The sequence below is a fragment of the Microdochium trichocladiopsis genome, assembly GCF_020744255.1.
Source record: "Microdochium trichocladiopsis strain MPI-CAGE-CH-0230 chromosome Unknown B0I36scaffold_5, whole genome shotgun sequence".
Classification (NCBI taxonomy): Eukaryota; Fungi; Ascomycota; class Sordariomycetes; order Xylariales; family Microdochiaceae; genus Microdochium; species Microdochium trichocladiopsis.
In genome coordinates this window covers 93298-119015 of record NW_025763548.1, presented here as the reverse complement: position 1 = coordinate 119015, position 25718 = coordinate 93298, and the positions used below count along the sequence as shown (strand labels likewise).

General features: G+C 56.0%; 11 protein-coding genes across 11 annotated transcripts; 6 read left to right on the top strand and 5 right to left on the bottom strand.

Moving 5' to 3' along the window:
• Positions 1 to 656: 656 nt before the first annotated feature.
• On the top strand, positions 657 to 2679 carry B0I36DRAFT_242765 (uncharacterized protein; the record flags this gene model as incomplete). The annotated part of the gene is made up of 5 exons (XM_046149934.1): positions 657 to 922; positions 979 to 1233; positions 1298 to 1455; positions 1531 to 2148; positions 2213 to 2679. The coding sequence occupies 5 exons, from the start codon at positions 657 to 659 to the stop codon at positions 2677 to 2679; spliced, it is 1764 nt and encodes a 587-aa protein (XP_046012258.1).
• A 958-nt stretch (positions 2680 to 3637) lies between these two features.
• On the top strand, positions 3638 to 5499 carry B0I36DRAFT_242241 (major facilitator superfamily domain-containing protein; the record flags this gene model as incomplete). The annotated part of the gene is made up of 5 exons (XM_046149890.1): positions 3638 to 3870; positions 3935 to 4118; positions 4193 to 4272; positions 4342 to 4647; positions 4737 to 5499. 5 exons carry the CDS (start codon positions 3638 to 3640, stop codon positions 5497 to 5499), a joined length of 1566 nt encoding a protein of 521 aa, XP_046012257.1.
• A 361-nt stretch (positions 5500 to 5860) lies between these two features.
• B0I36DRAFT_242401 (chaperonin 10-like protein) lies at positions 5861 to 6949 on the top strand (the record flags this gene model as incomplete). The annotated part of the gene is made up of 1 exon (XM_046149908.1): positions 5861 to 6949. One exon carries the CDS (start codon positions 5861 to 5863, stop codon positions 6947 to 6949), a length of 1089 nt encoding a protein of 362 aa, XP_046012256.1.
• A 116-nt stretch (positions 6950 to 7065) lies between these two features.
• B0I36DRAFT_408564 (putative transporter) lies at positions 7066 to 8880 on the bottom strand (the record flags this gene model as incomplete). The annotated part of the gene is made up of 4 exons (XM_046161871.1): positions 7066 to 7180; positions 7281 to 8189; positions 8225 to 8542; positions 8651 to 8880. The coding sequence occupies 4 exons, from the start codon at positions 8878 to 8880 to the stop codon at positions 7066 to 7068; spliced, it is 1572 nt and encodes a 523-aa protein (XP_046012255.1).
• Positions 8881 to 9536: 656 nt separating this feature from the next.
• B0I36DRAFT_242255 (bacterial alpha-L-rhamnosidase-domain-containing protein) lies at positions 9537 to 11423 on the top strand (the record flags this gene model as incomplete). The annotated part of the gene is given in 2 exon segments (XM_046149891.1): positions 9537 to 10586; positions 10599 to 11423. The coding sequence occupies 2 exon segments, from the start codon at positions 9537 to 9539 to the stop codon at positions 11421 to 11423; spliced, it is 1875 nt and encodes a 624-aa protein (XP_046012254.1).
• Positions 11424 to 13257: 1834 nt separating this feature from the next.
• Positions 13258 to 14096, top strand: B0I36DRAFT_242403 (fungal-specific transcription factor domain-containing protein; the record flags this gene model as incomplete). Its single annotated transcript, XM_046149909.1, has 2 exons — positions 13258 to 13512; positions 13566 to 14096. 2 exons carry the CDS (start codon positions 13258 to 13260, stop codon positions 14094 to 14096), a joined length of 786 nt encoding a protein of 261 aa, XP_046012253.1.
• A 1207-nt stretch (positions 14097 to 15303) lies between these two features.
• B0I36DRAFT_362410 (major facilitator superfamily domain-containing protein) lies at positions 15304 to 17219 on the top strand (the record flags this gene model as incomplete). Its single annotated transcript, XM_046158654.1, has 6 exons — positions 15304 to 15588; positions 15659 to 15877; positions 15945 to 15975; positions 16047 to 16149; positions 16236 to 16810; positions 16888 to 17219. 6 exons carry the CDS (start codon positions 15304 to 15306, stop codon positions 17217 to 17219), a joined length of 1545 nt encoding a protein of 514 aa, XP_046012252.1.
• Positions 17220 to 17533: 314 nt separating this feature from the next.
• B0I36DRAFT_288087 (uncharacterized protein) lies at positions 17534 to 18397 on the bottom strand (the record flags this gene model as incomplete). The annotated part of the gene is made up of 1 exon (XM_046151635.1): positions 17534 to 18397. The coding sequence occupies one exon, from the start codon at positions 18395 to 18397 to the stop codon at positions 17534 to 17536; it is 864 nt and encodes a 287-aa protein (XP_046012251.1).
• A 761-nt stretch (positions 18398 to 19158) lies between these two features.
• B0I36DRAFT_362408 (uncharacterized protein) lies at positions 19159 to 19579 on the bottom strand (the record flags this gene model as incomplete). The annotated part of the gene is made up of 2 exons (XM_046158653.1): positions 19159 to 19212; positions 19325 to 19579. The coding sequence occupies 2 exons, from the start codon at positions 19577 to 19579 to the stop codon at positions 19159 to 19161; spliced, it is 309 nt and encodes a 102-aa protein (XP_046012250.1).
• A 1213-nt stretch (positions 19580 to 20792) lies between these two features.
• Positions 20793 to 21610, bottom strand: B0I36DRAFT_243925 (trypsin-like cysteine/serine peptidase domain-containing protein; the record flags this gene model as incomplete). The annotated part of the gene is made up of 2 exons (XM_046150015.1): positions 20793 to 21320; positions 21380 to 21610. The coding sequence occupies 2 exons, from the start codon at positions 21608 to 21610 to the stop codon at positions 20793 to 20795; spliced, it is 759 nt and encodes a 252-aa protein (XP_046012249.1).
• A 2177-nt stretch (positions 21611 to 23787) lies between these two features.
• Positions 23788 to 24468, bottom strand: B0I36DRAFT_215467 (uncharacterized protein; the record flags this gene model as incomplete). The annotated part of the gene is made up of 1 exon (XM_046148959.1): positions 23788 to 24468. A coding segment is annotated over one exon (681 nt), but the record flags the coding sequence as incomplete, so codon positions are not given.
• Positions 24469 to 25718: the final 1250 nt, after the last annotated feature.

Sequence of the window (25718 nt, the reverse complement as noted above, 5' to 3'; positions counted from 1 at the left end):
ACGCCGGAGATCTCACCGAGACCTTTTCGAGAGGCTGTCTGCTTGTTGTGCTGGAGATGCCCCAGTGGCGAGGTCAGAAGACTCACCGGACCGCCGTCTGGTCTGTCGGTATGGATGCTCAAGCCCTGGTCTCGGCAAAGCAGTTCATGCGGGGGTCGTCCAACCTCCCCAGTCCGTCTTCGAGTCTCTCGGAACCCCGCAAGTGCTGGGATTCCCCACAATGGTCGGCTCAGTCGCCCCGTTGCTGGGGCCGCTAGCGTCGGGACTGCTCCCGAGTCTCGGACATTTATCGCTTGGGAATCCGGACTCTGATGTCCGGGCGGTGCACTCGGCAATCCCCGCATATTGCACCCCCAACTTGGGGCCCTTCGTATCATGAAGTTGTGGGGCTCGATTGGTAAAGTGAACGAGGCGAGGATATATGCTCGTGCGAAATTTCTCAACCTCCATGATGAAAATGCGAAGAGAAGCAGGCTACGTCTGGATCTTGACCCTTTGTAGTCACCCATCCCTTCTGCCGTTCTTGGTCTTCCCCAACTTAGCAAAATCACTTCATTCACCAAGTCGAAGAATCAGTAAGCTACTTGGTACGAGAGAAACCAACCATGGCACCCTCAGCAATCCCCATCGAGCCGCTCGTGGCCGCCGACGCCCCCATGCCTAAAGTCAAGTCACTGCCGGCCAAGGCTCTGAACCAAGAGGTCCGCGCCGAATACAACATTGTGGAGCAACCAATTGGAACACGACGGCCGCTCCGTGTAGTATGCATGGGTGCAGGCTACAGTGGCCTGATGATGGCAATCATGTTCAACGAGAAGATGATGGGCGCCAATGCCACCCTCCAGATCTACGAGAAGAACACAGACATTGGTGGAACGTGGCTAGAGAACCGATATCCCGGGTGCCGCTGCGACATTCCCGCGTATGTTTTGTCTGGTGGTGCTTTACTTGCCTGTCTGTTGACTGACGCCCTGCCAGACATAACTACAGCTACAGCTTTGAGCCCAAGCCTGATTGGCCTGGCTATTATGCCACATCGGAGCAGATCTTTGGCTACATGAAGGACGTCGAAAAGAAATACAAATGCGCCAAGTACATCAAATGCAACCACAGGATCAACTCCGCCATCTGGAACGAAAGAAAGTCAAAGTGGGAGTTCAAGGTTCAGAACAGCGATGGCGTGGAGATCTCTGACGAGGCAGACGTGTTCATCAATGCTGGTGGTGTTCTGAAGTGAGTCAAGCACAACCTAGCCGTTTGGAATCCGAAAATAAATACTAACGACGATTTACACAAGCAACTGGAAATGGCCCAACATCAACGGTCTCGACACGTTCAAGGGGAAGCTATGCCACTCGGCCAAGTGGGATGACTCCTACGACTTCACCGACAAACGTGTGGCCGTCATCGGCATCGGCTCATCTGGTATCCAGATTGTTCCTCAGTTGTCAAAAGGTAAGCAAGCCGTTCGAGGTGGCTACAGGACCAATCTCAGCAGCCGTTAACATATTAGCCTTGCCTTCACTGTAGTCTGTGCAAGCATGGATGTTCATGTCCGCACACAAACCTGGATCAGCCCGGCTCCTGGAATCAACGAGCCCACAGCGAACGACCCGGAGATGGACGAGGACTACAATTTTTCAGAAAAGGCGCTTGCCGAGTTCAGCGATCCGAGGGTGCTCCGCGACTACCGCGCGGCCATCATGGATCGACGCATAGAGAACTTCCATCGCGCAATTGCAGACTCTGAGGTCCAGACAAAGGCTGTGCAGATGTTCAAAACTTCCATGTCTGATCGTCTAGGCAAGACTGCCAAGGGCCGCAAGGCTCTAGACCTCCTGCTACCGAGCTTCCCGGTTGGCTGCCGACGTCAGACACCTGGCCCTGGGTTCCTCGAGGCTCTCGTGCAAGACAACATCGAGACAGAGTGGGACAACATCGACACAATCACCCCGACGGGCATGAGGTTCAAGGATGGCCGCGTTGCCGAGTACGACGTGATTGTCTGCGCCACGGGCTTTGATACGTCCTTCAAGCCATCATTTCCCATCATCGGTAGGAATGGCATCAGCCTGGCGCAGAAGTGGACAGAAGATCTGCCCAAGGCATACTTTGGCATCTGCGTGCCCGACATGCCCAACTATTTCTGTCAGTAGTTCTCTTCATCTCCTTCTAATTTTTCATCTGTACTAACTGCTCGTCTCTGACCCAGCCTTCATTGGCCCGAACTCCCCCATATCCAACGGCTCTCTTGTGCTTGGCGTTCAGATCACGGCCATGTACGTGCACAAGTTCCTCGACAAGCTCCAGACCGAAGGGTACAGCTCCGTCGAGGTCCGCACAGATGCCAACGAGGATTACAACGAGCACCTCCAGCGGTATCTTGAGCGCACTGTCTGGACGCGCGGCTGCCGTAGCTGGTACAAGCGGGGAACAGTCGACGGGCCTGTCGTTGCGATCTACGGTGGCACTAGCTTCCACTTTATGGAGGCCATAAAGAACCCGCGCTGGGAAGACTTTGACATGCGCCGCACGCCTGAGCACCAGGGTAATCGATTTGCGTATTTGGGCAACGGCTTCACGCTGCGTGAGACCAGAAAGGAGTCGGTCGGGGCGACTCAGACGCTGGACTTCGAAGAGTACTGGAACCTGTTCAACCTTCCTGACATTCACGGTTGAACACGCAAATGAAGAGCATAGCTTATTGCAAGAGCACTAGGACGGGATGAAGTCGTTCAATATTTTCTTACCCTAGAGAATTCAAGTTTCCTAGAATGAAATTCAATTACAGCCAACTCGTGTAACATGAGGCTTGTTTTCTTTTGAACGTAACAATCCTTGATGAGCACTCGTGGACTAAATGCTTAGACACAATCTCACCCAATGGACTGCGTCAATTGGCCGCGATCACTCCCCAAAGCCTGCCAGCGCATCTTACCCAGCAAACGTCTCTTTCAATGGAGCAGAACTAGAACTACCGCGTCATTAAGACAACGCTCCGTCGTCTTGAGATGGCCGGTCCACGTAATTTTGCCTTCAGAAAACCTGCTTCCTTCTAGAGTTTCGCAATCCATTAGCCACTACTGGTGGCGGCAGCCTGGCTCATTTGCTGCAAGCCCTAGTCTCTATGAGGGCACCTACGCCGGAAACCAATGACCGACTCGGTACACGACCGGTTAAGCTAGTTGATCCCCGCACAGCCGCCTTGGGTGCGCCTGTCGGATAAGCAAAACCTGCCACTGCATACAGTGAAAGGTTTCAGCTAATGAGTCTCCACCCCCACGAACTCCCCCTCACACCTGGAGATCCATGTCCGAGCGAGCCCTGCTACCCCGGATCCCCGGACACATCCTCTACCCCAGGTCAAGTGGTCCAGGCAAGTCCATGGAGAACTCGGAGTACCCCAGAAAATCTGCTGGAAGTCGCCGACCAATTGTGGTAACGCTGAGCCTCCCCGGACCTGGGCAATTGAAAACCACTGCCTAGTTGATTCGAGCATTTAATTCCACGCATGGCCACATCTGCTGCTCCATGTTCGTTAGGCAGTCTCCTCGAAATATTGTGTCTGGGACGATAACAACACATCCACCGCATTCGTCACATATATCCAGACTCAGTATCAACCCCAGCCAGAACGATGACCTCAGCTCAACAAGGCGACTCGGCGGATGATGCTGGCTCTGTCGAGAAGGGCCGAGCTGGTGTTGCCGTGGAGCACCTGGAGCAGGCCATGCGCGTTGGGTTGTCACGGGAAGAGGCACAGCTTCTGCACGATCTCGATCCCAAGGAGCAGGCTCGAATTTTCCGCAAGATCGACTTCCACCTTGTGCCAATGCTTATGCTCCTGTACCTCATTGCCAACCTGGACAGGTGAGTACAGGCGTACGCCAGTCCCTGCACCGCGATACATGCTAACATACGCAACACGAAACAGGGCGAACATCGGCAATGCCAAGATTGAGGGTCTCGAAAAGAGCCTCAAAATGACGGGAACCGACTACAATGTCGTGACCATGATGTTCTTCATTCCGTATATCTTGCTCGAAGTACCGAGCAACAGCATCCTTCTCAAGTTCAAGCGGCCTTCAACGTACATCGGTCTCCTGGTGACCTCCTGGGTGAGTCAACCTGCAATACAGCTTTCATACCCCGTAGCGCTCAGCAGCTGACTGACCGACACTCTTCGTAACAGGGTATTGTGATGGCCTGCCATGGCGTCGTCAGCAGTTATGCCACCCTCATCGTTTGCCGCATCCTACTCGGTGCCTTGGAGTAAGTCCTGTACTGTTGTCTCTACATTTCCAAAGATTGCACCATCTGACCGCTCATCTCAATAAATAGGGCTGGATTCTTTCCTGGTGCCGTCTTCCTACTCAGCCAATGGTACCCTCCCAACATGACACAGTTTCGGATGTCATTGATGTACGTCGCTGCTGCCATTTCGGGGGCATTCTCTGGGCTGCTGGCGGCGGGCATCGCGAAAATGAGCGGCACTGGAGGCTACGAGGGCTGGAGGTGGATCTTCATTATCGAGGGCATTGCCACTGTTGCGGCAGGAGTCCTCTGCTTCCTCATTCTGCCAGACTCCCCCTCGCTGTCCGGGAAGTGGTTGAAGGCGGAGGAGATTATGGTTGTGAATGCCCGTGAGTCCCACATTGATTTCCAGTGCGACTGGCACGAGATGACAAGGAGCTGACGGTGGTCTTAGTGCACAAACGTCACCGTGGTTTTGCTAGCAGGAGCACCGAGGAAGCCATCGCCACAAACGACAATGCGGTAAAGACCAAGAACGTCAAATGGACCGTTCTCTTCTCCGTGCTCACGGACTGGCAACTATATCTTCAAGCTCTGATCTTCATGTCGAGCGCGGTGCCAAACTACGCCCTCAAGTTCTCGATGCCGCAGATCATTCTCAACATGGGCTTCACCAACACTCAGGCACAGTTGCTCACCGCGCCGCCGTACATCCTTGGTGCGATCTCGGCCGTCCTCACTTCGACTCTCGCAGACCGCTTTACCTGGCGTCTTCCTTTCATCGTTGGACCCCAGGCTCTCGTCGCTCTTTCATATGCCGTCTTGTTTGCTAAGAGCGGCAGCATCGCACGAGAGGTCGCCCTCTGCTACGCCTTTGTGCATGTCGCTTGCATTGGGACGTATCCAATCGTGCCCGGAGCCAACACTTGGACTATCAACAACCTGGCGGGCCCTGCCAAGCGCGCCATGGGCATCGCATTCATGATCTGCATCGGCAATGTCGGCGGCATCATCGGCAGCTTCATCTTCCGGGACTCGGAAGCGCCAACGTATCCGACGGGCTGGGGCACCTGCCTGGGCTTTGTTTGCATGGGCATGTTCGCGGCGTCGGCACTCGAGGCGGGGTATCTACGCATCAATCGGAAGAGAGATCAGCTAAGCGAGGAGGAGGTTCGTGCAAGGTTCACAGATGAGCAGCTGGAGAAGATGGGTGATCGCAGCCCCCTCTTCAGGTACTCGCTGTAAGCACATGGTGGTAAAAGGGTGCAATCCAAGTTGGGTAATCCTGCCAGCCTTGGATTGCGTGCTTCACGACACTTCACAGACTTTGCACAGATTAGGCAGGAAGCTCCACGAAGTAATCTTAGATTTGTACTGGAACGAGTGACTAGCTGATAAATCAACAACCGAGTGAACATTGCTGATCAATCATGGTTGTTGTCCGAGGCTCCGCGGCGATGTCACTGGAGCCTGAATTGCTCCAGACGGCGCGGGATGGTATGCTCAACAAGATATATAATGTGCCAGAAGTTTGAAAAGGCATTCCCGTTCCGCATAAGATATACACCGCAATATTTCTTCAGTGCATTGCCAGAGCTTGACAACAATGTCTCTGCCCGACACCTTTAAAGCTGCGTTCCTAGATGGAGCCAGCAACTCACTCAAAGTGCGCGACCGCACACCGGACACAGTCATCCTCGCGCCCCAAGAGGTTGCAATCAAGATCTCCGCGACTGCAATCAACCCCGCCGACTGGAAGCTGCGCGGTTTCCCATCGTTCAGCTTTGGCGACCGCCTGCCCGTCGTCCTGGGCTCAGACGCCGCGGGCACAATCTACGCGAAGGGCTCGGACGTTCCTACGGACAAGTTCCAGCTCGGGGATAGGGTGTTCTTCCAGGGTTTATACGGTGACTGCGACTCTGCATCCTTTCAGGAGTTTGCCCGGGCCGACTGTAGGGTCGTGGGGAAGACCCCGTCAAACATAAGCGACGAGGAGGCCGCAGGTGTCAGCCTTGCAGGAATTACTGCCGCCATTGGACTCTACCATAGTACCGGTCGCGGATTGAGCGCTCCGTGGGATCATGGCGGCCTTGGTGCACAGGCGGGTAAGGGCATGGCCCTGGTTGTCCTGGGCGGAAGTGGCAGTGTCGGGCAATACGTTCTTCAGCTCGCGAGGCTCTCTGGGTATGAGCGCATCGTGGCCAACGCCAGCGCCGCCCACAAGCTGCTGCTAGGAAAGCTTGGTGCGAGCGTCGCGCTTGATCGCCAGACACAAAACAGCGTGGAGGATTTCATCACTGCTATCGGGGCCGGGGTAGCCCTGGACTGTGTCTACGATACCATCGGCACGCCCGAGACGCAAACGCTCGCAGTAGCGATTCTGCAAACTGCTCAAAGAGCCAGCAATGATGCCTCGGTCGTGTGCACGAACCCTCCCGTCGAAAAGGCTGTGCAGATGGGAAAGCAGGAGGGCAAGAGGCAGGTTGAGATCAAGGGGATCTGGGCCAACGGGACCGCCGCAGAGATGAGAAACGTTTCGGAGCCATTCTATGCTCATACAGCAGAATGGCTCAAGACAGGCGACCTGGTGCCTAACCAACCCTTAGTTATCCAGGGTGGCCTTGAAGCAATAGACAAGGCACTGCAAACACAGCAGGCGGGCGTCTCGGGAGTCAAGGTTATTGTGAAGCTTTAGCAGTTAAAACGTTTGGCCACCAAAACACATCTCGCCTTTTCTCTTTTGTACACGATCATCGCCATCCCAAGCGACAAGAAATCTCTGAACACAGGGTATGTCATTGACAAATTCCCTTACTCCTTCTCTCCCACAGCCGCGATGGGCCGCTGGGCAGAGGTTTCTGTCTTGTGGAACCGCCACGGCTTGATCTTGCGCTCAAAGAGTTCGTCTAGCTCGGCAGCAGAACGCCTAAAAGGGGGAAAAATTCGATTTAGGACGTTGGCTCAAACATGGCGTGTGCAATAAGGCTGCGAAAATGGAGCGGAGAGGGGAGAGGAAATGAACGTACCCAGTCGTCTCGGGAATAAGGAGCCACATGCCCACAACAAAGGGAAGGCCGACGCCGGCATAGAACCAGCCCGTCTTGAGACCCCAATTCCACTGGATCGAGTTGACCATGTACGGCACGAGGATGTTCATGACGATACCCACGATGCAGCTGACGGCGGCAGAGAAGCCGGCCGTGTATGGCCGTAGACGCTGCGAGGAGATCTCGCCTATGTAACCCCAGCCGGTGGCGCCGTTGATGGCCAGGCCGACCTGCCACACACAGGTAAAGGCCACAAAGACGTAGGTGGAGGCAGCCGAAGTAGGGGCGACACCGACGACGCCAATGGCGACACAGGCAAGCCAGCAGACAGTGGTGCCAGCGCAAGCAAGATTTCTCCGGCCAATGGAGTCGACGGCGAGCACGGTAAGCAGGACGGTGCCGAGACCGATGGAGGCGTTGATGAGGGTGATGGTAAAGGGCTCCTGGAGGCCGGCCTGCTGGAAGAAGTACGTGCCAAAGGTGCCAAACAGGGTCAGGCCAATAAACTGCTGCGACGTGATGGTCCATAGGGTAGTGAGGGTCCGCTTGCCGTCTACGCCCTGGAAGATGGCGTACCAGTGTTCGCGGCGCTGCTCGACAGCGAGGGCACGCTCGTGCTCGGCCATGAGCGCAAGAGCCTCGGTCTCGCGGGCCGCGTCGTAGCCAGCGACCTTGCCATTGAGCCGCTCGAGCGCCTTCTGGGCCTGGTCGACTTTACCGACAGATACATACCAGGCCGGCGACTCAGGCACGACGAGGTAGATAATGCCCATAATGCCAATCTGCGCCCACTGCGTGTAGATGGGCGTGAGGTAGTCGAGAGCATTCTGGGCGTTGAGGCGCTGGAGCGCGAGGGTGCCCATAACGCCGCCGATCGACCACCAGAAGCTGTACAGCATCAGGGGGCCACCTCGGCCAGGTACGTTGGGATGATGGTCTGGATCCCGCCAATGCCCACACCGGCGAAGAGCTTGGCTACGAGCCAGTGCGGCCATGCCCAGGCGACGCACTCGACAATGACGCTGGCCACCAGCAACCCCCATAGCGCATACATGGCCGGCTTGCGCCCAACCCGCGCAGACACAAACGAGAGACTGAGCATGCCGAGGACCTGGCCGACCGACATGGTGGAGCCCCAGCCGCTGAGCACGGGGGAGGAGAGGGCCGGACCACCCGTGGCGTCGGTCTCTGTCGCGAAGCGGTGGACAAAGCCGGCGTTGGCGATGATGCCACTGTTGATACTGTGAAGAGAAGAGGCAAAGCCAAGTCAGCAAGGAGGAGAGAACTCCACAAGGGCAAAGGGGCCGCCAGACGTGGATAAGGGCATTGAGGACTGCAGGACGACTCACACAACCTGATAGCAGTCAGCAGCGGCAGAGAAGGCTGCAAGGAAGCAAACCAAGGTGGCATATCGGAACATGCTGGCGGTTTGCCACGGTGTCAGGTGCTCGTAGCCCGTAGCGGACTGTCCGCGGGCGGCAGCGCCTGCGAGAACGTCTTGCGGCGAGACACCATCTTCAACATGGCTCACCTGGGATGCGTCCTTTGCAGGAGTGGCAGGGCTGGCGACGTGTGCCATGATGAAAGAGTGAGTTTGGGGGATTTGGTCAGAACAGAGGGAGATGAAACCACAGGCCGAGCGTGATGGGAAGGACCAGATGCCATTGATCGGCGGTGCTCCATGGGAGCTATATAATCCTGTTCTCGCGAGCCTTGCACTTCCGAGTCATTTTCAGCGACAAAAACAGACTCGGCGCCTTGATCATGCGGAGAGATGAAATCTGGGGAATCCGGGGCTCTGGACCCGAGAAATGGGGTAGCGGATCTCGCCATGCGCCCTTGAACTGGTCGATCCCATTGGTGGGCGGCGGAACTATGGGCCTGCGGCAGATCTATGGGCGGCTGCCGGGGGAATTACGGAGATGTGAGCAAGCCCCGGAGCAGGCATCGGGGATCAGAGGCAGCCGCTAGTGACAGTCGAGCCAACTTGAGGGCAAGTGAGGGGAAACAAATGGAGAAATGTTGGGGAAAAGACATCGAAGCATTGACTAGCACCAGGTTCCCGACCCTTCGGTGCATCACACACTCCCGGATGCTTGAGATTGTCATCTCGTAACGGCCGCCGTGAAAGGATTACCGAGCCACCACTTTGTTTCCTCCGCCACATGCACCTTTTCGGCTTGTGATTTCCAATCTAGTCTCTCGAGTTACGGAGTCTGCTACCGAACAGCAGAAATGGGGTCCATCAGCAATCTTCGATTCGAGCATTACCGCGACTCCGACGTTCTGGGCCGACACGACAGAAGCCCGCGGCTATCGTGGACTTTCATCAACGCCTCGAGTGGGTTCCGACAAGTCCAGTATGAGCTCGAGATCTGCGAAGACGAATACCACTCAACTCCAAGCACCTACAAGATCGACTCTGACAGCACCGTCCCGGTCCCTTGGCCCCATCCACCCTTGCGATCACGGCAACGGGTCTCCGTTCGAGCGCGTGCCTGGGGCGAGGATGATGCCATAGTCACCGTCACCCCGTGGAGTGAAAGCGTATCGTACGAGGCGGGCCTGCTGGAGCGCGACGACTGGACAAGCCAGCGCATCACCGCTCCGTGGGCTCCCGGCACGTCCGCGGCGGGCCCCGAGCAGCTCTATCGCAAGGTATTCCAGGCACAGGAAGGCCGCAATATTGCCCGGGCCCGCCTCTATATCACAGCTCAGGGGGTCTACGAGGCCGAGATTAACGGACGAAGGGTGGGCGATCACTTCATGGCACCAGGGTGGACAACCTATAGCGCGAGGCTGCAATATCAGACCTACGATGTCAGTGCGCTGCTGCGAGCTGGCGAGCACAACTGCCTCGCCGTTCGTGTGGCCGAGGGCTGGTTCTCAGGCCGCATTGGCTTTGAAGGCGGCCGGCGTAACATCTGGGGCCCTCACACCGCACTCTTGGCCCAGCTCGAGATGATCTTTGAAGATGGGACTGTCGAGGCCGTCGGCACTGACATGTCCTGGATAGTCACTCGAGGTCCGATTCGCCTGGCCGAGATCTACGATGGCGAGAAGTACGACGCCAGGCTCGAGGTGCCTGGCTGGGCCGAGGCCACAAACCATGACCACGAGACCTGGGAGCCTGTCCTCGCCTTGGACACGCTACCGCTGTCGGTGGCCCTGGAAGCGGGCTGCAGCGAGCCTGTCCGCCGTGTAGATGTCGTCAAGCCCATTGCACGGCTATGCAGCCCATCGGGAAAGACGATCCTCGACTTTGGCCAAAATCTGGTAGGCTACGTGTGAGTCCAGAACATAGCTGGACAGCGAGGCCACAAGATAACCCTGAGGCACGCGGAGGTTCTCGAGGGTGGAGAGTTGGGCACGCGTCCGCTGCGCGAGTGCCAAGCGACGGACGAGTACATTCTTCGAGGCCCAACAGAGACAGACACGACAGAATCTTATGAGCCACGCTTCACGTTTCACGGCTTCCGATATGCCCAAATTGATGGCTGGTTACCTCAAGAGCAGAGCGACCCCGACAGCTTGCTCTCGTCTATCGAGGCTGTGGTCTGCCACACGGACATGGAGCCGGTCGGCACTTTTTCGTCGTCACACGAGCTGCTCAACAAGCTATACTGCAACGTGACGTGGTCGCTGCGCGGCAATTTCCTCTCGGTGCCAACCGACTGTCCACAGCGCGACGAACGGCTTGGGTGGTCAGGAGACCTCGCCGTCTTTGCGCCCACGGCTACGCTCCTCTACGACTGCTTCGACATGCTCAAGAACTGGCTTGTTGATGTCGAACACGACCAGACTGCCCTATCTGGTGTGCCGGCATTCGTGACGCCCGACTCCATGCTGACGGATCCGGCATGGTGCAGAAAGATCCCCTGTGCTGTCTGGAACGACGTCACTGTCCTGGCACCCTGGGCGCTCTACGAGGAGACCGGGGACGTGTCCGTGCTGGCCGAGCAGTACCGTAGCATGAAGGCCTATCTGAGCGTTGTCCCGCGAGAAAAGGATTCTTATCTGTGGGACTCTTCCATTTTCCAGCTTGCTGTAAGTTTTCTGTACATCGTACCTGATAACCCCCTAACCTACGCCATTGATTTCTTTCTGTGGTCTCGCTGCTGAGTTTCCGGGAGCAGTCGGCCTTCAGTTGACATACTCTGGCGCCGTCGGAAACAGTGTGACAGTCGAGGGCGATGCACTCGCCAACAGAAAATGCAGTAAGTAAAAATTCCCCTACTCTTACTTAACCACAAATTAACACCTACCGCCCGGCGTAGACAACGTTAGGTCCGACATGAATGACTAGGTTACCACTGCTCGTATCGTAAAAGATACCACTTGTATCTTTTGGAAGTCAGTTCTCTTCTAATTATCTTGACCAACAATAATCTTTATCCCCGAATCTGACTATTTCACTATCCCAGGGATTACGACTGCCACGGTACTCACATAGCGCGGACCGGTGGACTACCTGTTCCTCAAATTTCGTATGGGACGGTTGATTTCGGGTTTCCTGTTACCGTGGGCTGCTTTTTCGACTGGTCGGCCAAGAACATGATTAGCTCCTTCCGGTGCTGTGGCAAGGGAGATATGGGGCAGTATTGCGACGGCGATTGTACACTTCTATCTTCTTGAATGCCAGGCTTGGGCTTTGCATGCCTCTACAGTCTACACTTTTGTGCGTTCCGTGCCTAAACAACTTGCAGGCACTTTGCCAGAGCGCGTAGCCCCTTTGGCACCCCTGGTCAGAATACCAGGGCGGCATAATTTCCAACTCCATAGTAACCCTTGTCAAAGCCTATCGTTGTTGTTCGTTCTCCATGTTAATTGCAAATCATTGTTAAACCCGGGAGCATTAGCCTGGGGACTTTGGATCTGTGGGGATGGGCCCGTCGACCTTGGTGGAATGGAGACGCAGTTCTGTCAAGCATGCATTCACGAAGTTTTGGTGTGCCTTACGTCTGCTAGTCACGTGACCGGACCACCCCACCCGACGGGAGGATATTAGGTCAACGTCGAAAGACACCTCGCCCTTCGACTCGGAAGATCAGGGCGCTCAACAGCCAACCAATCACCTGGCAGAGGGTATCAACGTTTCCGGGATCCGATGGCTAGTGAACGTCCTATGGGAGAGAAGCGAAAGCGGGCCTACGGCGTGTCCTGCACAGTCAGTCTTGACAGATCTCAGCGTCGACTTGAGAGCATGAGCTTATAATTGAATAGGCATGCCGTCAAAAGAAGATCGCTTGTGACGGCGTCCGCCCGCGGTGCGGTGGCTGCCGGGACACTGCAGAAGAATGCCAGGTGCCGTAAGTGAGGCCCAAGAACTCGCAACAACACTTATGCAAATCCCAAACGTTTCGCCTGACTACTCTCTAGAACGCCTGTCCGCTCCTTGCGTCGACACCAAGGACGACAGCCCGCCTCTTCGGACGCCGGCACGACAGAGTCGACAGTGGCATTGCTGACTGCGCGGATGGCTCAGATGGAAGATAGGATGCACGACTTGGATGACCTTCTCGGGGTATCGCCTCACGGCCCGAACCCAGCTGAGGCGTCCATGGCAGACGATACTGTCTCGCCGTCAGCAAGCTCAGCTGCCCAGACAGCACGGCAAGAAGCTCCGGTCGTGGAAAGTCCGACCGCATCCGATCTTGGCGGCGCAAAGTACCGACTGACAGTAGACGGCACGGGGAATGTCACGTACCACGGCCCTACAAGCTGGAGTCAGGTGCCTCTGCCCAAGCCCGCGAGCGAAGGGGTCTCGCAGGAGCCGATCCCGGGACCAGGCACTCCGCTGGACAGCATGACTCACCCGTCCTTCGCCCCCTTGTTCCAGGCCATGGCCGCCTCCAAGCACATCTCCGTCGCGCCAAAATTGGGCGAGGCCCTTCTGGACACGTACTTCTGCTATCAGGTGCTCAACATCATTCAGCGCTCGGCGTTTCTGCGCGACATGGCGCTGGGAGGGCCCATGTTTTCCGAGTTCCTCCTCATGTCCATGTATGCATCCGCGTCGAGGCTGGTTTATGGTATGGGAGTGGATGAGCAGAGAACACAGGGCGACCTCTTCACTCGGTTGGCCAAGGAATACCTGGCGAAGGAGTTGGATGGCCCGACCAAGATTACCACCATTCAAGGCTTGCTGCTTCTCTCGGCAAGGGAGTGTGTGCTGGGTGAGATCAGCCAAGGTTGGAACCATGCAGGCCTGGTGCGCCCCTGCCCTCTGACATTGTCCAATGTGGCCACGCTGACGAGTGATAGGCATTCCGGATGATTCAGGATCTTGGCGTCCATCTTGCACCAAGCGAAGTTGCCGGCTCATCAAGCCTGTCACTGGAAGAGCAGGCTACGAGAGACAGACTGTTCTGGGCAGCCTTTATCTGGGATAAATCCATGTCCCTGGCCCTCGGTCGGGAGCCAACCTTGGCAGCTCGGAAGAACCGAGATCCCTCAAGCATGGCTGATTTTGACGACGACAACGAACCCTGGACACCGTATTCGGCCGATCCTGCGAGCTGCTCGCCTGCCTTCCTCAGCTATGTCTACCAGCCAAAACAGCGCGTGGCAGCTTTCCGATTCTACGCGCATGTCTGTTTGGTAGGTTGTCTCCTGGTCTTGAGGGAGACGCATCTGTTAACTGGACTACGGCACCTTGCCGACAGATTCTTCATGGCGTCATCATGGAACTCTACAGCACAGAGAGCCGGCTCCTTGAGCGCCAACGTAGAGCCTCCATCGCTAAGCTGCGTCAACGGCTCGATGCCCTGTGGAAGTCTGTCCCCGACAGCATGAAATTCCAGCCCACAACCCCCTCCCCACCGCCATGGATCTTCATGTTCCAGCTCCTCTACCATGCGACGAATATCCTCCTCTACCGCCTCATAATCGACCCTGTCAGCATCGCCACGGCCACTGGGAATGTCCTTCCGTGCCTCGAGCACAGTGTGACGGCGAACCAGATGGCCGTTAGCTTCACCAAGATATTTGGGCCGCGCATGAGCTACGTCGCCGTGTACTCGTCCTTCGTGGCCGCCAGCTTCGATATGCTACTGCTGGAGTCTGAGGTTGTCGACGTGCAGCTGGATGCCGTCATGCGGCTGCGAATCTGGCTCGGAATCATGGAAGAGAGCTTGGTCCACATGCCCAGTGTGCGGCGGTCTGTGCATCACATTTCCACGTCCGCATTTGAGCTGGTGTCGAAGCACCACGCACTGTCCATGTCAGAGTACGTAGTTCTACATCACGCCGTCCCCTGGTTTTGATAATGCCCTCGCTGGAATCGCCTGCTGACGGAACAGTTTACAGGCCCGGTCAGTGGATCATATCGTTCCATTCCCAACAGCAACAGCCCTTAGTGGCAGCCGTTAGTCCCGTCTTTGAGTTTGACGGCCTTGGCGCCTTTGACTTCTTCGACCTTTTGGGCTCGGCGCAGAACGGCTACACGGAAGCTTACGGCACGGGCTCTTCCTGAACCGATCCATACGACTGCAAGCATGTTATCTTGCGTGCCCAGGTTATTGAAAAATACAACCGCAATTACGGTCCCCAAATGCCCCCGCAACCATTGTCAGGATTCCATCTCAAATATGTATTGCGCCCGAGGCCAGAAATTCCCTATACGCGGCAAGTCCTCGGGGCGGAAAATACCTGACAGTCCTGCGTAAAGACATGCCAGCATGACTTGTGTCACGAAGGAGTGGATCAAGCTAGTTGTGAGCGGGCTGCGAGCTAGCAGGGGCCCCCGCAATCCGGACCCCGGACTTGACCGGCATTCACGGCTTTCGAGGTGGCGCGTGTTGCCGGCTTCGCGAAGGGAATCCGAATCTGGGGTCCCCACGGGAAAAAACATTCAGATGGCTTGCTCAGGGATAGGACTAAGTCTGATGTGGAGTCCCGTCGGCTCGCATAAATACAGTGATCTCGTCCCTGAGACCTCATCAGGCGGCTTCTCTGGCACGACAAGCACCGTCTTCCCTTGTCCAGGTTCAAGATATTCCCAATGAGCGCCACCGACAGCGAAAAGCACGGCATCGCCGCCGCTGACGTTCAGCACGCCGACTACGCCCACGGCGGACCGCGGAAGGGCGGTCACGACAGCCACAACGACCTGATGGCAGAGGGTGCGACGGCCGAGGGCACGGCCGAGCACATGATGCAGGTGGACGACAAAAGGGCTGCGCAGCTCAGGGAGGAGCTGTCCGAGAGCAGGCAGGCCGGGTGGCGGCCCATCTCGGACGAAGAGAAGAAGCTCAACAGCGCCTTGAATCGCAAGCTGGACTGGATGGTGCGTTGTCCGAAAAGCACAAACCAACATCTCATCATAACAGATGGCTGACTGACAGGCGCGACTCCAGATCCTTCCCATCGTAGCCCTGGGCTACATGTTCAACCAGCTCGACCGCACCAACCTGGGCAACGCGCAGACGGCCAACTTCAGCAACGACCTGGGCATCCCCGCTGCGGCGGTCAACAACGCCAGCTCCCTCTTTTTCGCCACGTACATCCCTTTTCAGCCCTTCGCCGCCGCGTTGGGCCGCCGCCTCGGCGCGCCGCGGTTCCTAGGCTGCACGCTTGTGGCGCGCCTACGTCAAGACAGAGGGGCAGCTCATTGCCGTGCGGGTGCTGATGGGGCTGGCCGAGTGTGGCTTCTATCCTACCGTGCTTTCTTACCGTGAGTTCTCGATCCAGTGACTTCCATGAAGGGATCGAGCAGAGACCTTGTGCTAAGGACGGAACTTACAGTCACTGATTTCTACCCCCGATACGAGTGTGCTTTCCGCTTCGCCCTGTTCTACGGTTTCTTCTCTGTCGCCGGTGCCTTCGGCGGCCTGATAGCTTTTGGCATGTAAGTCGCCGTCTGGACCGCTTCCTTCATGTTTGCTGTCGCCACAGAGTCCCACCAGCCGCTGACATGTGCGCGCATACGCACAGTCTCCAAGCCAATGGCGCACTCCATCCGTGGCAGTATCTCTTCATTATCGAGGGAGCCGTTCCCGTCCTGCTGGGCCTCATCACACCCTTCTGGCTCGCGAATGATGTCCGCACGGCATGGTTCCTCAAGCCGGAGGAGCGCGCTTTCGCCGAGAGGCGCATGATCATCGACTCGGTCGAGAACGCCGGCCACGCGCACAAGGTCACACTGCAGGACTTCAAGGAGGCCTTCATCGACTGGCGCGTCTGGGGCATCATGATTTCCAACATGCTGGCCAGCCTGGCGTCACAGGGCTTCACCGTCTTCTTCCCCGTCGTAGTCAAGGGCCTGGGCTACACCGAGGGCTCGCTGGCCAACCTCATGACGGTGCCCCCGTACGTGGCGGGCGCCATTGGAGTCTGGGGCTTCGCGTGGTCCTCTGACCGCTTCAGGGAGCGGACGTACCATCAGCTGGCCGGCATGACGATTGTCATCTTGGGCCTTGTGCTCACTATTGTCATCCCGCTCGATAATATCGGCGGCCGGTACGCCGGTCTCATGGTGCTCATGTTTGGCGCCTTCATTCATGCTCCGAGTAAGACCTCCTTCTACTTTGTGTCCTTTCAAATGCTCGAGCAACAACAATTGCTAACGATTGTCCTCTTCTCGCAGTTGCGGTCGCTTGGCTTGCTGGCAACACTCCAGACCCGGGCAAACGCGCCGTCTGCATCGGAATCTCGGGCTGGGCTAACCTGGCAGGCATTATTGGCACGCAGCTCTTCAAGCCCCAGTACGGTCCTAGTTACATATTCCCGCTGCAGGTCACTGTAGGCCTGATCAGTGTCGGCTGGGCTGGCTTCGCAGCCGTGGGAGTGGGGCTGCGCCTTGTCAACAGGTGGCGGTACAAGAAGATCCAGTCAATGACACCAGAGCAGATTGAAGAGGAAAATAGGAGTGACACGAGGAAGGGAGATCGAAAGTGGACGTTTGTGTACGGAGTTTGAGTGAGGCTTGTGTAAGCCCGCCGTGCGTACACTTGCGGAAAGTTCAGGCAATGTCGCTGCGACCGCGGGGAGCGCAGAACAGCACCGGCATGAGGAGGTTAGCTCGGACATGGATGTATGTGTAGGCTCAGAGGGAGTTTTGCCAGCTTCTCAAGGAGGCCAAGAATATATTGAGCACGGTTGATTGATTTCGGCCACACCGATGCTAGGCATTCTTTATGGGTTGACATACTTGTGTCTTCCTCTCTAACATTCTTGAATATGCTGCTTGTGTATATGTCCTCTAATTCTAGCCCCACAGACCTGTGTTGACCTCAATTCATTGCATACAAAGCTACAGCATTGTCTCTCATGAGCTTCTCCCAGGCACCGTTGCCAATTTCATCACACACAGCCTTTAATAATGTCAGATGTGCTGGTATATCAACCTCCATGAGGTCCGTCGCGCCCGGATGAGAAAAGACATGCGGCCAGTCACTGGCGAACACGCCGCCGCGTCCATCGCCCTTCTTGAGAATCTCCTTGACAATTGGCATCATGGCCTCCGGGTTGCGGTTGTATTTGGTCAACCCAGAGATTTTGACGACCACGACGCCCTCGTCCACAAGATCCAGCACCTGGCTCAAGGCCGTCGAGCCCAGCTCCTCGGGCTGCGCTGCAAAGATGTGGTCGGCCACGAAGACGGTGCCGAATTGCCTGTGCAGCTTCCGCATCGTCGGGATGAGCGACTGCCAGAGCGCCACCTCGAAGATGGCCGCCTCGATGCTCCAACCCAGGCCCGCCGCAGCAATCTTGCCCGCAGTCTGTTCCAGCAGCGCCTCCAGGCTGGTGCCCGTGCGTTGCGTGTTGAATCGCACGGAGCGCACACCCGCGCGGTCGAGTCGCTGCAGCTCTGTGGGCGTCATCTGCTCCGTGTCCATGACAACCACACCGCACGCATTGTGTCCCTTGGCCTGCAGCTCGGCCATGGCCTCTTCGGTGTGCGAGGTGTTGGTGCCCTCTGGGCCGGACATGACAATGACATAGTTGTGCGTGTGGGTTTCGCGCAGCAGGTCGCCAACGCTGCGCGCTGGAGGCGTGTAGCGTGTTCGGGGGATGTAAGGGTGTTTGACGGGATCAAAGACGTGGACGTGGACGTCCCACGAGGACGAAGGGAGGAGCGAGGTTATCGAAGCCATGGCAAGCCCACGGGCAGGGACACTGACGATGATGATGATGCCGCGGAGTGACGTTGGTTGGAAGTGCGCGTTTCTGGTCGAGAATGAATGGGGGATCCCGTGGATGGCTTGTCATGCGGGTAGTCATGCCTCTCTGTGGACCCTGTTCATCCACCCCAGGTTTATCCAGGCACATACGCAGTCTCGGCATGGTTGATTTCGTCTTGTGTGCCAGAGGCCGCGTCGCTCTGCGCAGGGATCAATTCCGAATACCGTGAAAGCCGGCTCCACCAGCTTCTCAAGTGTTTCGATCTAAGCAGCTAGTGTGGGTCAAGCTCCGCTGCCCGCAGGGCCGTTAAGTCCAGAGGCGGACACTTGTTGGCCACTCGATGGTGTCGACTTCGAGTCAAGGTACGCATCGCTCAAGCGAAAGTCTACAATCAGCCAATTCATTTATATTTAGCTCAAAAATGTGTCCACGCACGGCTCACGTGAAATTTAACCAAAACATATACATCTGTCGTTGAGCCGGATGTAACATCGTCGACCTGGCTCTCGCTTTTCTGGTCGGTGGCCGTAGTGACGACGTTCTTCTACCAATAGATGATGCCATCTGCGACGTTTCATATTTGACGGTCGCCGATCATGAAAACGGAGATGGAGACCGAGTTTCGACATCGTTGGACATGCCCGTGTATCGAAGCTTTGCTTTGCGGTCTGGGACCAGCTTCCAGAGCGAAAGTAATAGTTGGCAGGTAGGTGATCAGACGGGCCGAGACAGTTTAGTACAGAGGCTTCGATGACGGCCACGCATGTGGCACCATAAAGGCCGTGACCTAAAGAAGGTAGTCTAGCCAAGGTACTGTTCCTGATCAGGAATGAGCGCACAGATATTTGTCAGGAGTAGCTATGTGGTGCAGGTACTGATGGGCTGCGTGTAATACGTACGATCAGTGAATACTCGCGAGCCTCTCTCGCCCCGCACCAGGTGATGTTCAGGCTGATGGGCGATCGGAATCGCAGATCGCCAACTGGCGGGACTGCATAGGGAATCCCAAGGAACTCATCCTGGCTGTAGTAGGCATTACGTCTGCCCACATAAGTACCGTTCAAGGTGCTCGCCCAGGTCGAGGCCAGTGCGTGGCAGTCTGCGAGGGCGGAGAAGCCGACAATGGCGACGGTAAAGACAGCAGGCAACCGCATCTTTACTGACAACAACGGCTGGCTGTAATGGATCGCCAACCAATGGGCACCAAAGGCTTGGTCGACTATTTATCATTCAATTTGTCTAACAACCTCAGCTACATGTTACCATTTCCTTGTCGGAAGCCAGCCCCGCAACATTGCGTAGCTATCTCTGGGTCAATAATGGTGGACCGCCGAAAAATGCGTAGTATTACGTTACTACCCCCGACTTAGTATCGGAAAGCCGCGATTCCATCGATAGTAATAACTGGAAGTCGGCCGCTAGACGTATGTTAGGTATCAAAGCCTTTTGTACTACGCCGCTCACGAACCTAGTTAGTCAGCTCAAAAACAAGCAAGTTTCCCGCGGGCCGCGGGCCACGGCAAACGAGCGGGAAAGTTGACAGGTTCAGGCATCCGCACGCAGGCTCCCGTCCGTAGGCGTTCTCCGATGTTCTTATCTTGCTCGCCATGCAACCGAACCCGAGAGATCCACCTTTGAAGTTGACAGGCTCCCGCACGGCACCAGGACGACGTTGCCTGTCTACCACGAGCTATATTTTTACTTTTTCGATCGACAGAGCTACAAGGTGCTGATAAGGATATAGGATGTCATAGGTGCGTTGCATATAGTATTACATTTTAAAAGTATAAGTTAGTCTAACGTAATCCATAAGTAAGTGAATCACATAAGCGAGTGAATCACTGTAAGGGTTTTCCCACGAGTGGGGAAGTCAGGTAGTAGAGATGGCTGGATGGGGGTTATATTATTCCAAGACTAATTCTTGAGGAGTCAAGTTCTCCTCGCGATATCGAATCGACACCTTTGCGTGTTCTGAGCTGTGGTGCTACAGCGGGTCTGGTCCACGCCAGCTGCACGGTCGGCTCGGTGTCGAACCGGTACCGCACCGTCGTCACACGCGCGGCATTGTAGTGGGTGGCGGGAGCCAATTGCTGATTGGTCTGCAGGAGGAAGGAAGCCTAAGTCCACTCCTGCCTAAGATAATCGACACTAAGTACAAAAATGGGTGGGCCACGGATGGCTTACGTAAGAAAGTAACCACTAACAATTGCCACCTCGGTCTCCTTCTTCAATTCCCTTTCAGGTACTACCTGCGACACCGTCAACCCGACACGGCCCGATAGCATTACCAGAAATGCCTATCCGGTCAATACCGAGCATTGTCCCAGAACTAAAAGTATATCGGTGTTCTTGTGGTCTTGTAATTACCTACGAGGTCCACTTGTGCTGGTGGATATAGTCAATGTAATTACTGATACGCACATAGACGCCTGGCTGGTTAGGCTCGGCGCACCCCGTGCCCCAGGACACGATCCCCAGCAAGGTCTTAGTCAAGGCGTCAACAATGGGACCGCCGCTGTCCCCGCCACAAGAGTCTTTGCCGCCCTGCTTGAGACCTGCGCACCACATATTGTTGGTGACCGTCAGGTTCTGGGCGGCGTAGTCGGCCCGGCACGTGCCGCGCGAGATGACCGGGACCGTAACTCTGCGCAGCATCGGCGACGACTCGGAGTCATCGCCTCCGTCAAGGTGGCCCCATCCGGCAGCCGTGACGAGGCTGCCGACCACGGGGTCCCAGCCCTTTAGGGGCAGAGGCGCGTAGCGGATGGTGGAGCTTTGGTGGATGGGGCTGGCGAGGCGCCACAATGCTATATCGTTATCGGTAGTTTCGAAGTTGAACTCCGGGTGATAATAAATCTCGCTCACGTTGGCTTCCACGCCGCCAGAGGCCCAGTACTGGTCATCATGTCCTTCGTTAGCTATGATTCGTCGACATGTCGTCGCTAAAGACTTACCAGACTGCCGGCACGGACCAAAGCCCATGGCTCCTTCATTCGAATGGAACAGTGGGCGGCCGTGAGTACCGTGTAGGCGTTTATAAGGACACCGCCACAGTATTGCGAGCCGCGGTCAGATATAGCGACAATAAATGGAAAGTCGCCTGTCCAGGCAGGGACGCCACCGACGATCCTATCTTCGCGCTCGGCTACGACGGAAATGTCAGGGGACGGTAGGGTCAGGGCCATGGCCGACAGGGCCAAAGCGCCCAGCATCGACAGTTTAGCAGCCATTGTTGAAAGGGGGTTGAAAGGAAGCAAGCTGTGACGACGACGTGCTGATCTTGGATAATAAGGAAATGGAAATTCAGCATCAGGGACGAACCTCTATATGTACGTGCAGGATGTATTGGCCTTCATTTTGGAATACGAGTAACCCTTGCCTTCTATGCTGGGGTATCTGCATCCAACAGCCAATCCTCCAGGACCTACTAATCTTCACCCGCTAGAATAACGCAAGATAGTTAGCGTTCCGGTATTATAAAATCGAGCAGCCAAGAGTAGGAGGTATGAAGGGACAAACTATCGTGGCCCCTGGCTACCTGACCCTCAAAGTCGCAGAGCAGAATTCTTTGCAGTTCTTTGCAGCTGAAAGGAGGTGCAAAATGCCCGCTCCCCATCGGCTTGGTGACCTCTTTAGCTGGACGTTGCGGCTCGCCGCCGGGGGAGATGAACGCTCTGGTCCCTTTGTCCCGTTAGGCCCTACAGACGTAACGTGATCGTCGACAGGCATTGGGACCCTGGATTGCGGTGACGAGCGGTACAAGTATGCGTTATCGCTCTACTTACTCAGCCGCACAACCTGCATTGTTACCCTCCTATTCCGTCTAGAGGCCCCTGCTCAGGCACACAAGCCGATTCGCCGCTCTCCATATCCTAGCCCTGCCAAACATGCAAGCTGATATTGGTCCCTGCTCGCAGATAAGCTCGATTCGCCTGTGTTGAAATAGCCACACCCCTGCTTCTGGCTAGTTCAACCTTTCGCCTTTTGCACAGCCTGCGACCTGATAGGCTGCTCGTCACACGAAGTCGGGAGGAGCAGTGCCTGTGGAGCTAGTAGGAGAATTCCAGGTCTAAGGGGCAGATTCATGCACACAGGCGGTGCAGTCAGGAACGATTAGTTAAGAGAACTGCCGAGTCATCATGACCCAAACCTGACGCCCCAAACATGCTGCCAAATCATTGTGTATCAAGCGCAGAACACACCGGCCCGCTCACAGAAGCATCAAGGCAAATGGCTCGATGATGCCACGAAAGATAGCCACAAGTCGCGCACTGAACAACCCTTCTACGTTTATTCTCCGTAGCAAGCAAAGCGACGCACCATAACATGCGCGGTTCGCAAAATGCCGCACCATTGTCACTTTGAGGGGTTCAGGGTTAAGGCTAGCAGTGCTAAGAGAATAAGCGCCGGGATAAATGTAGATTATCATTGGTCTTTGCAGAAGCTTCAAAAATGCTCATGCATCCTCTTGATTAAAATGGCACTGGGCGCGCTTTGTTTAATTCCTCCCCTCCCGTCCCAGGAAGTGGCGCCAATCCCTTTACCCAAACATGTGTCTTGCCTCCAATAAAATCAATTGCTCCCCACCCCTTCTCCTGGTTCATCCTCCTTTTGACACCATTGAATGCCGTGCCTGCATAGAATTAACTGTCCTGCTTGCTTTCTGCGCGTTTTGGAAATAGAATTCAAAGATAGATTGGGACCAACGGCTGGTAGTAATGATGATGAGGATAATGACGGTGGTAGTAGTAGCCGGGGATCAATTCGGCCGGAAGGGTTAGGATTACATGGTGTTGTAGTAGTGGTACATATGGTAAAGACTTTTCATCATACCCGTGGCTGTACGCGTGACGGGATATTTGATATTCTGCACAAGCAGACATGTCGTGTGGTGAGCCGGCCATCATTCACATTGAGTCGTCGGTCGAAGCTCCTGATGCGAGTAGGTCACCGAAAGGGACGAGCTAGACGGATAGGAACTCCGGGCTATCTGGTCCTCCCCTGATCCTGTGGCAGCTAGATCCGGGCCCGGCGGCGCTGCGAGTTCGCCTGATGATCGCTGCCGCGAGTGTCGCCGCTGGGGCGGATCGACATCGAGGCCCCGCGAGCCCGGCCAGTGGTGGTGGCGGTTGTGGTGTGAGTGACGTCGGTCGAATTGCTGGTCGCGGTATACTACCGGCGCAACCTTCATCACGTCCTCCGCCAGCTCGATATCGTCTATCTTGATCCACGACCCGGTGGCCGCCGAGGATCCCAGCCTCCCCGGCGAGGACGGGCCCTCAGGGGCCGTGCCCGACGGCTGCCTCTGCCGCCGCGGGATGTCTGTGACTGTGCTGGACCCGTAGCGTCCGCGGTCCGTTGAAGACTTTTGCCGCCGCGCGATACGTAGGGCACCGTAGATATTCGGCGCGTTAGCGACAAAGGTCGATACGACAATCTGTATAGATGCCCAGATAGAGCGGGTCGCCTGGGATGAGCTGGTATTGAAGATAAGAACGACGCGTATAATCGTAATAACGATACAGAAGGTGCCTAGCGCAAATACGCAGTATAGGCGTAGGTGTTGATAGAGCGTGCGCTTCTGTAGGGTAAGAATAGGAAAGGAGATAACGAGTAGTATTATATCGATAATACTATTGCTAACCCCTTGGAGGAGAAGTTGGCCATACGCCCGTACACACTGACCCGGGTGGGGGTCAATCTGCCAGTAGAGGTCGATAGGGCGGCACTCGACTAATGTAGCGAGGACAGTACCGATAAAAGTGGCGGCGATTACGATCCAGGTCGCGCGGATGAGATAAGCGATAGCGGTAATACCCGAGAGGATGCGCTGGTAGAACAGAAGAAGGATAGACATCTGTAGCCAGAGGATAACGGCGAGGATAATACGGGCGACTAGTACGAGGATACTACCTACGCGGACCGTCCCCGGATCGTAGATAGTCAGCTTGCCACTAAGGACGTCATTGGTCGTACCAAAGGTAAGGTAGTAGTGGTTGATAACGATCCGGCTAATAATAAAGACGATAGAGAGAAGAACTAGGACGAAGCTAATGTCGCGCTCCTTTCCCTGCCAAATTGTCGTTACCGCGCGCAGGATGACGATAAAGAGCGAGATACTGGCACAAGTAAAGTTGGCGGCCAGGGCATCAGACATGCTGGGCCAAGGTGCTCCGCCCCGGGAGGGCGCCTCTTTTCAAGCAATTTTACTCGATTAGAATCGTGGTCGGCGAGTCTGCCAGTGAGACCATGTCCAGGCTTGAGATGATGGCGCTATTCCAGATGCTCCTGTAGCAACCGATGTGGGTTGGGTTGAGCCGCAGATGTCTTCTACGTCGCTGTCGCACATCGGTGGTTCAGGGACGTGCCGCTGGAAAAAGGGTGGAAAAAGAGTGAAGATAGCGGGTGGCTTCGTACAGAGTAGAAGCGGGTGGGGACAAATCTGGGGGAGGTGTTTCGCCATGGAACATATACTGGGCGGCACAGGAGCAGAACCGATCGTCTGGGGAACTGGTGACTTCAGAAGACTGTCAATTATGTGAGCAGAGACTCAAGGCAAGCCATTGTGCAACCCATGAAAATCTGCATATGCAGGGGCATTTATCGCGCAGCTTCGAAGTGGCGAGCTAGCACCCGTGCCAAAGCTTAAATGGCTACCTGTGTCTTCTAGAATGTCCGAGCTTTTGGAGGCGTACTGCTCGCAGATAGTCATTGCCCTTGCGTAGCCGAGCTGAGCATGACAACGATCCGAACTATGAGAACATGCTGCGGCTGAGTTAGTCGGTCTCGGCTGACAATGTCCGCAGCTCGTGTGGCCTGCCTCCCGGTCCCGCCCCGTGCGTGACAAGATCGCCAGTCACGGCCAGTCGCACAAGCACTGGCTGGTACGGTTGCTCGAGTTTCGTGGCTTTCATCCCGCTCGTCGTCGGAACCGAAGCAGATATGGTGAGAAGTGCGAGATCGGACGAGGAACACCATGGACAACACCAAGCCTGATCTAGCCGAGCTGGATTCAGACCATCATGGATAGAGGCGTCCCGCCACGGAGCTCGGCAGGGTGCTTACTGATTACACGTTGGGGAGCTGCAGTGACGCCCAACCCCGTACTTGCCCATGCCAGGCGAGGCATGAACCGCGGGCTTGCGTGCGTCTTGGCGGTTGCCTAGGCAGGATCCGGCCTGCCTGTATGTCTGGCACGAAGCATCGCTCAGAGCCAATTTGGAGTTTGTGTGGGGTGTTGCATCCCCCATATGGAGACGGCCGTTATCTCCACCACCCACATTGCGGGGGTGG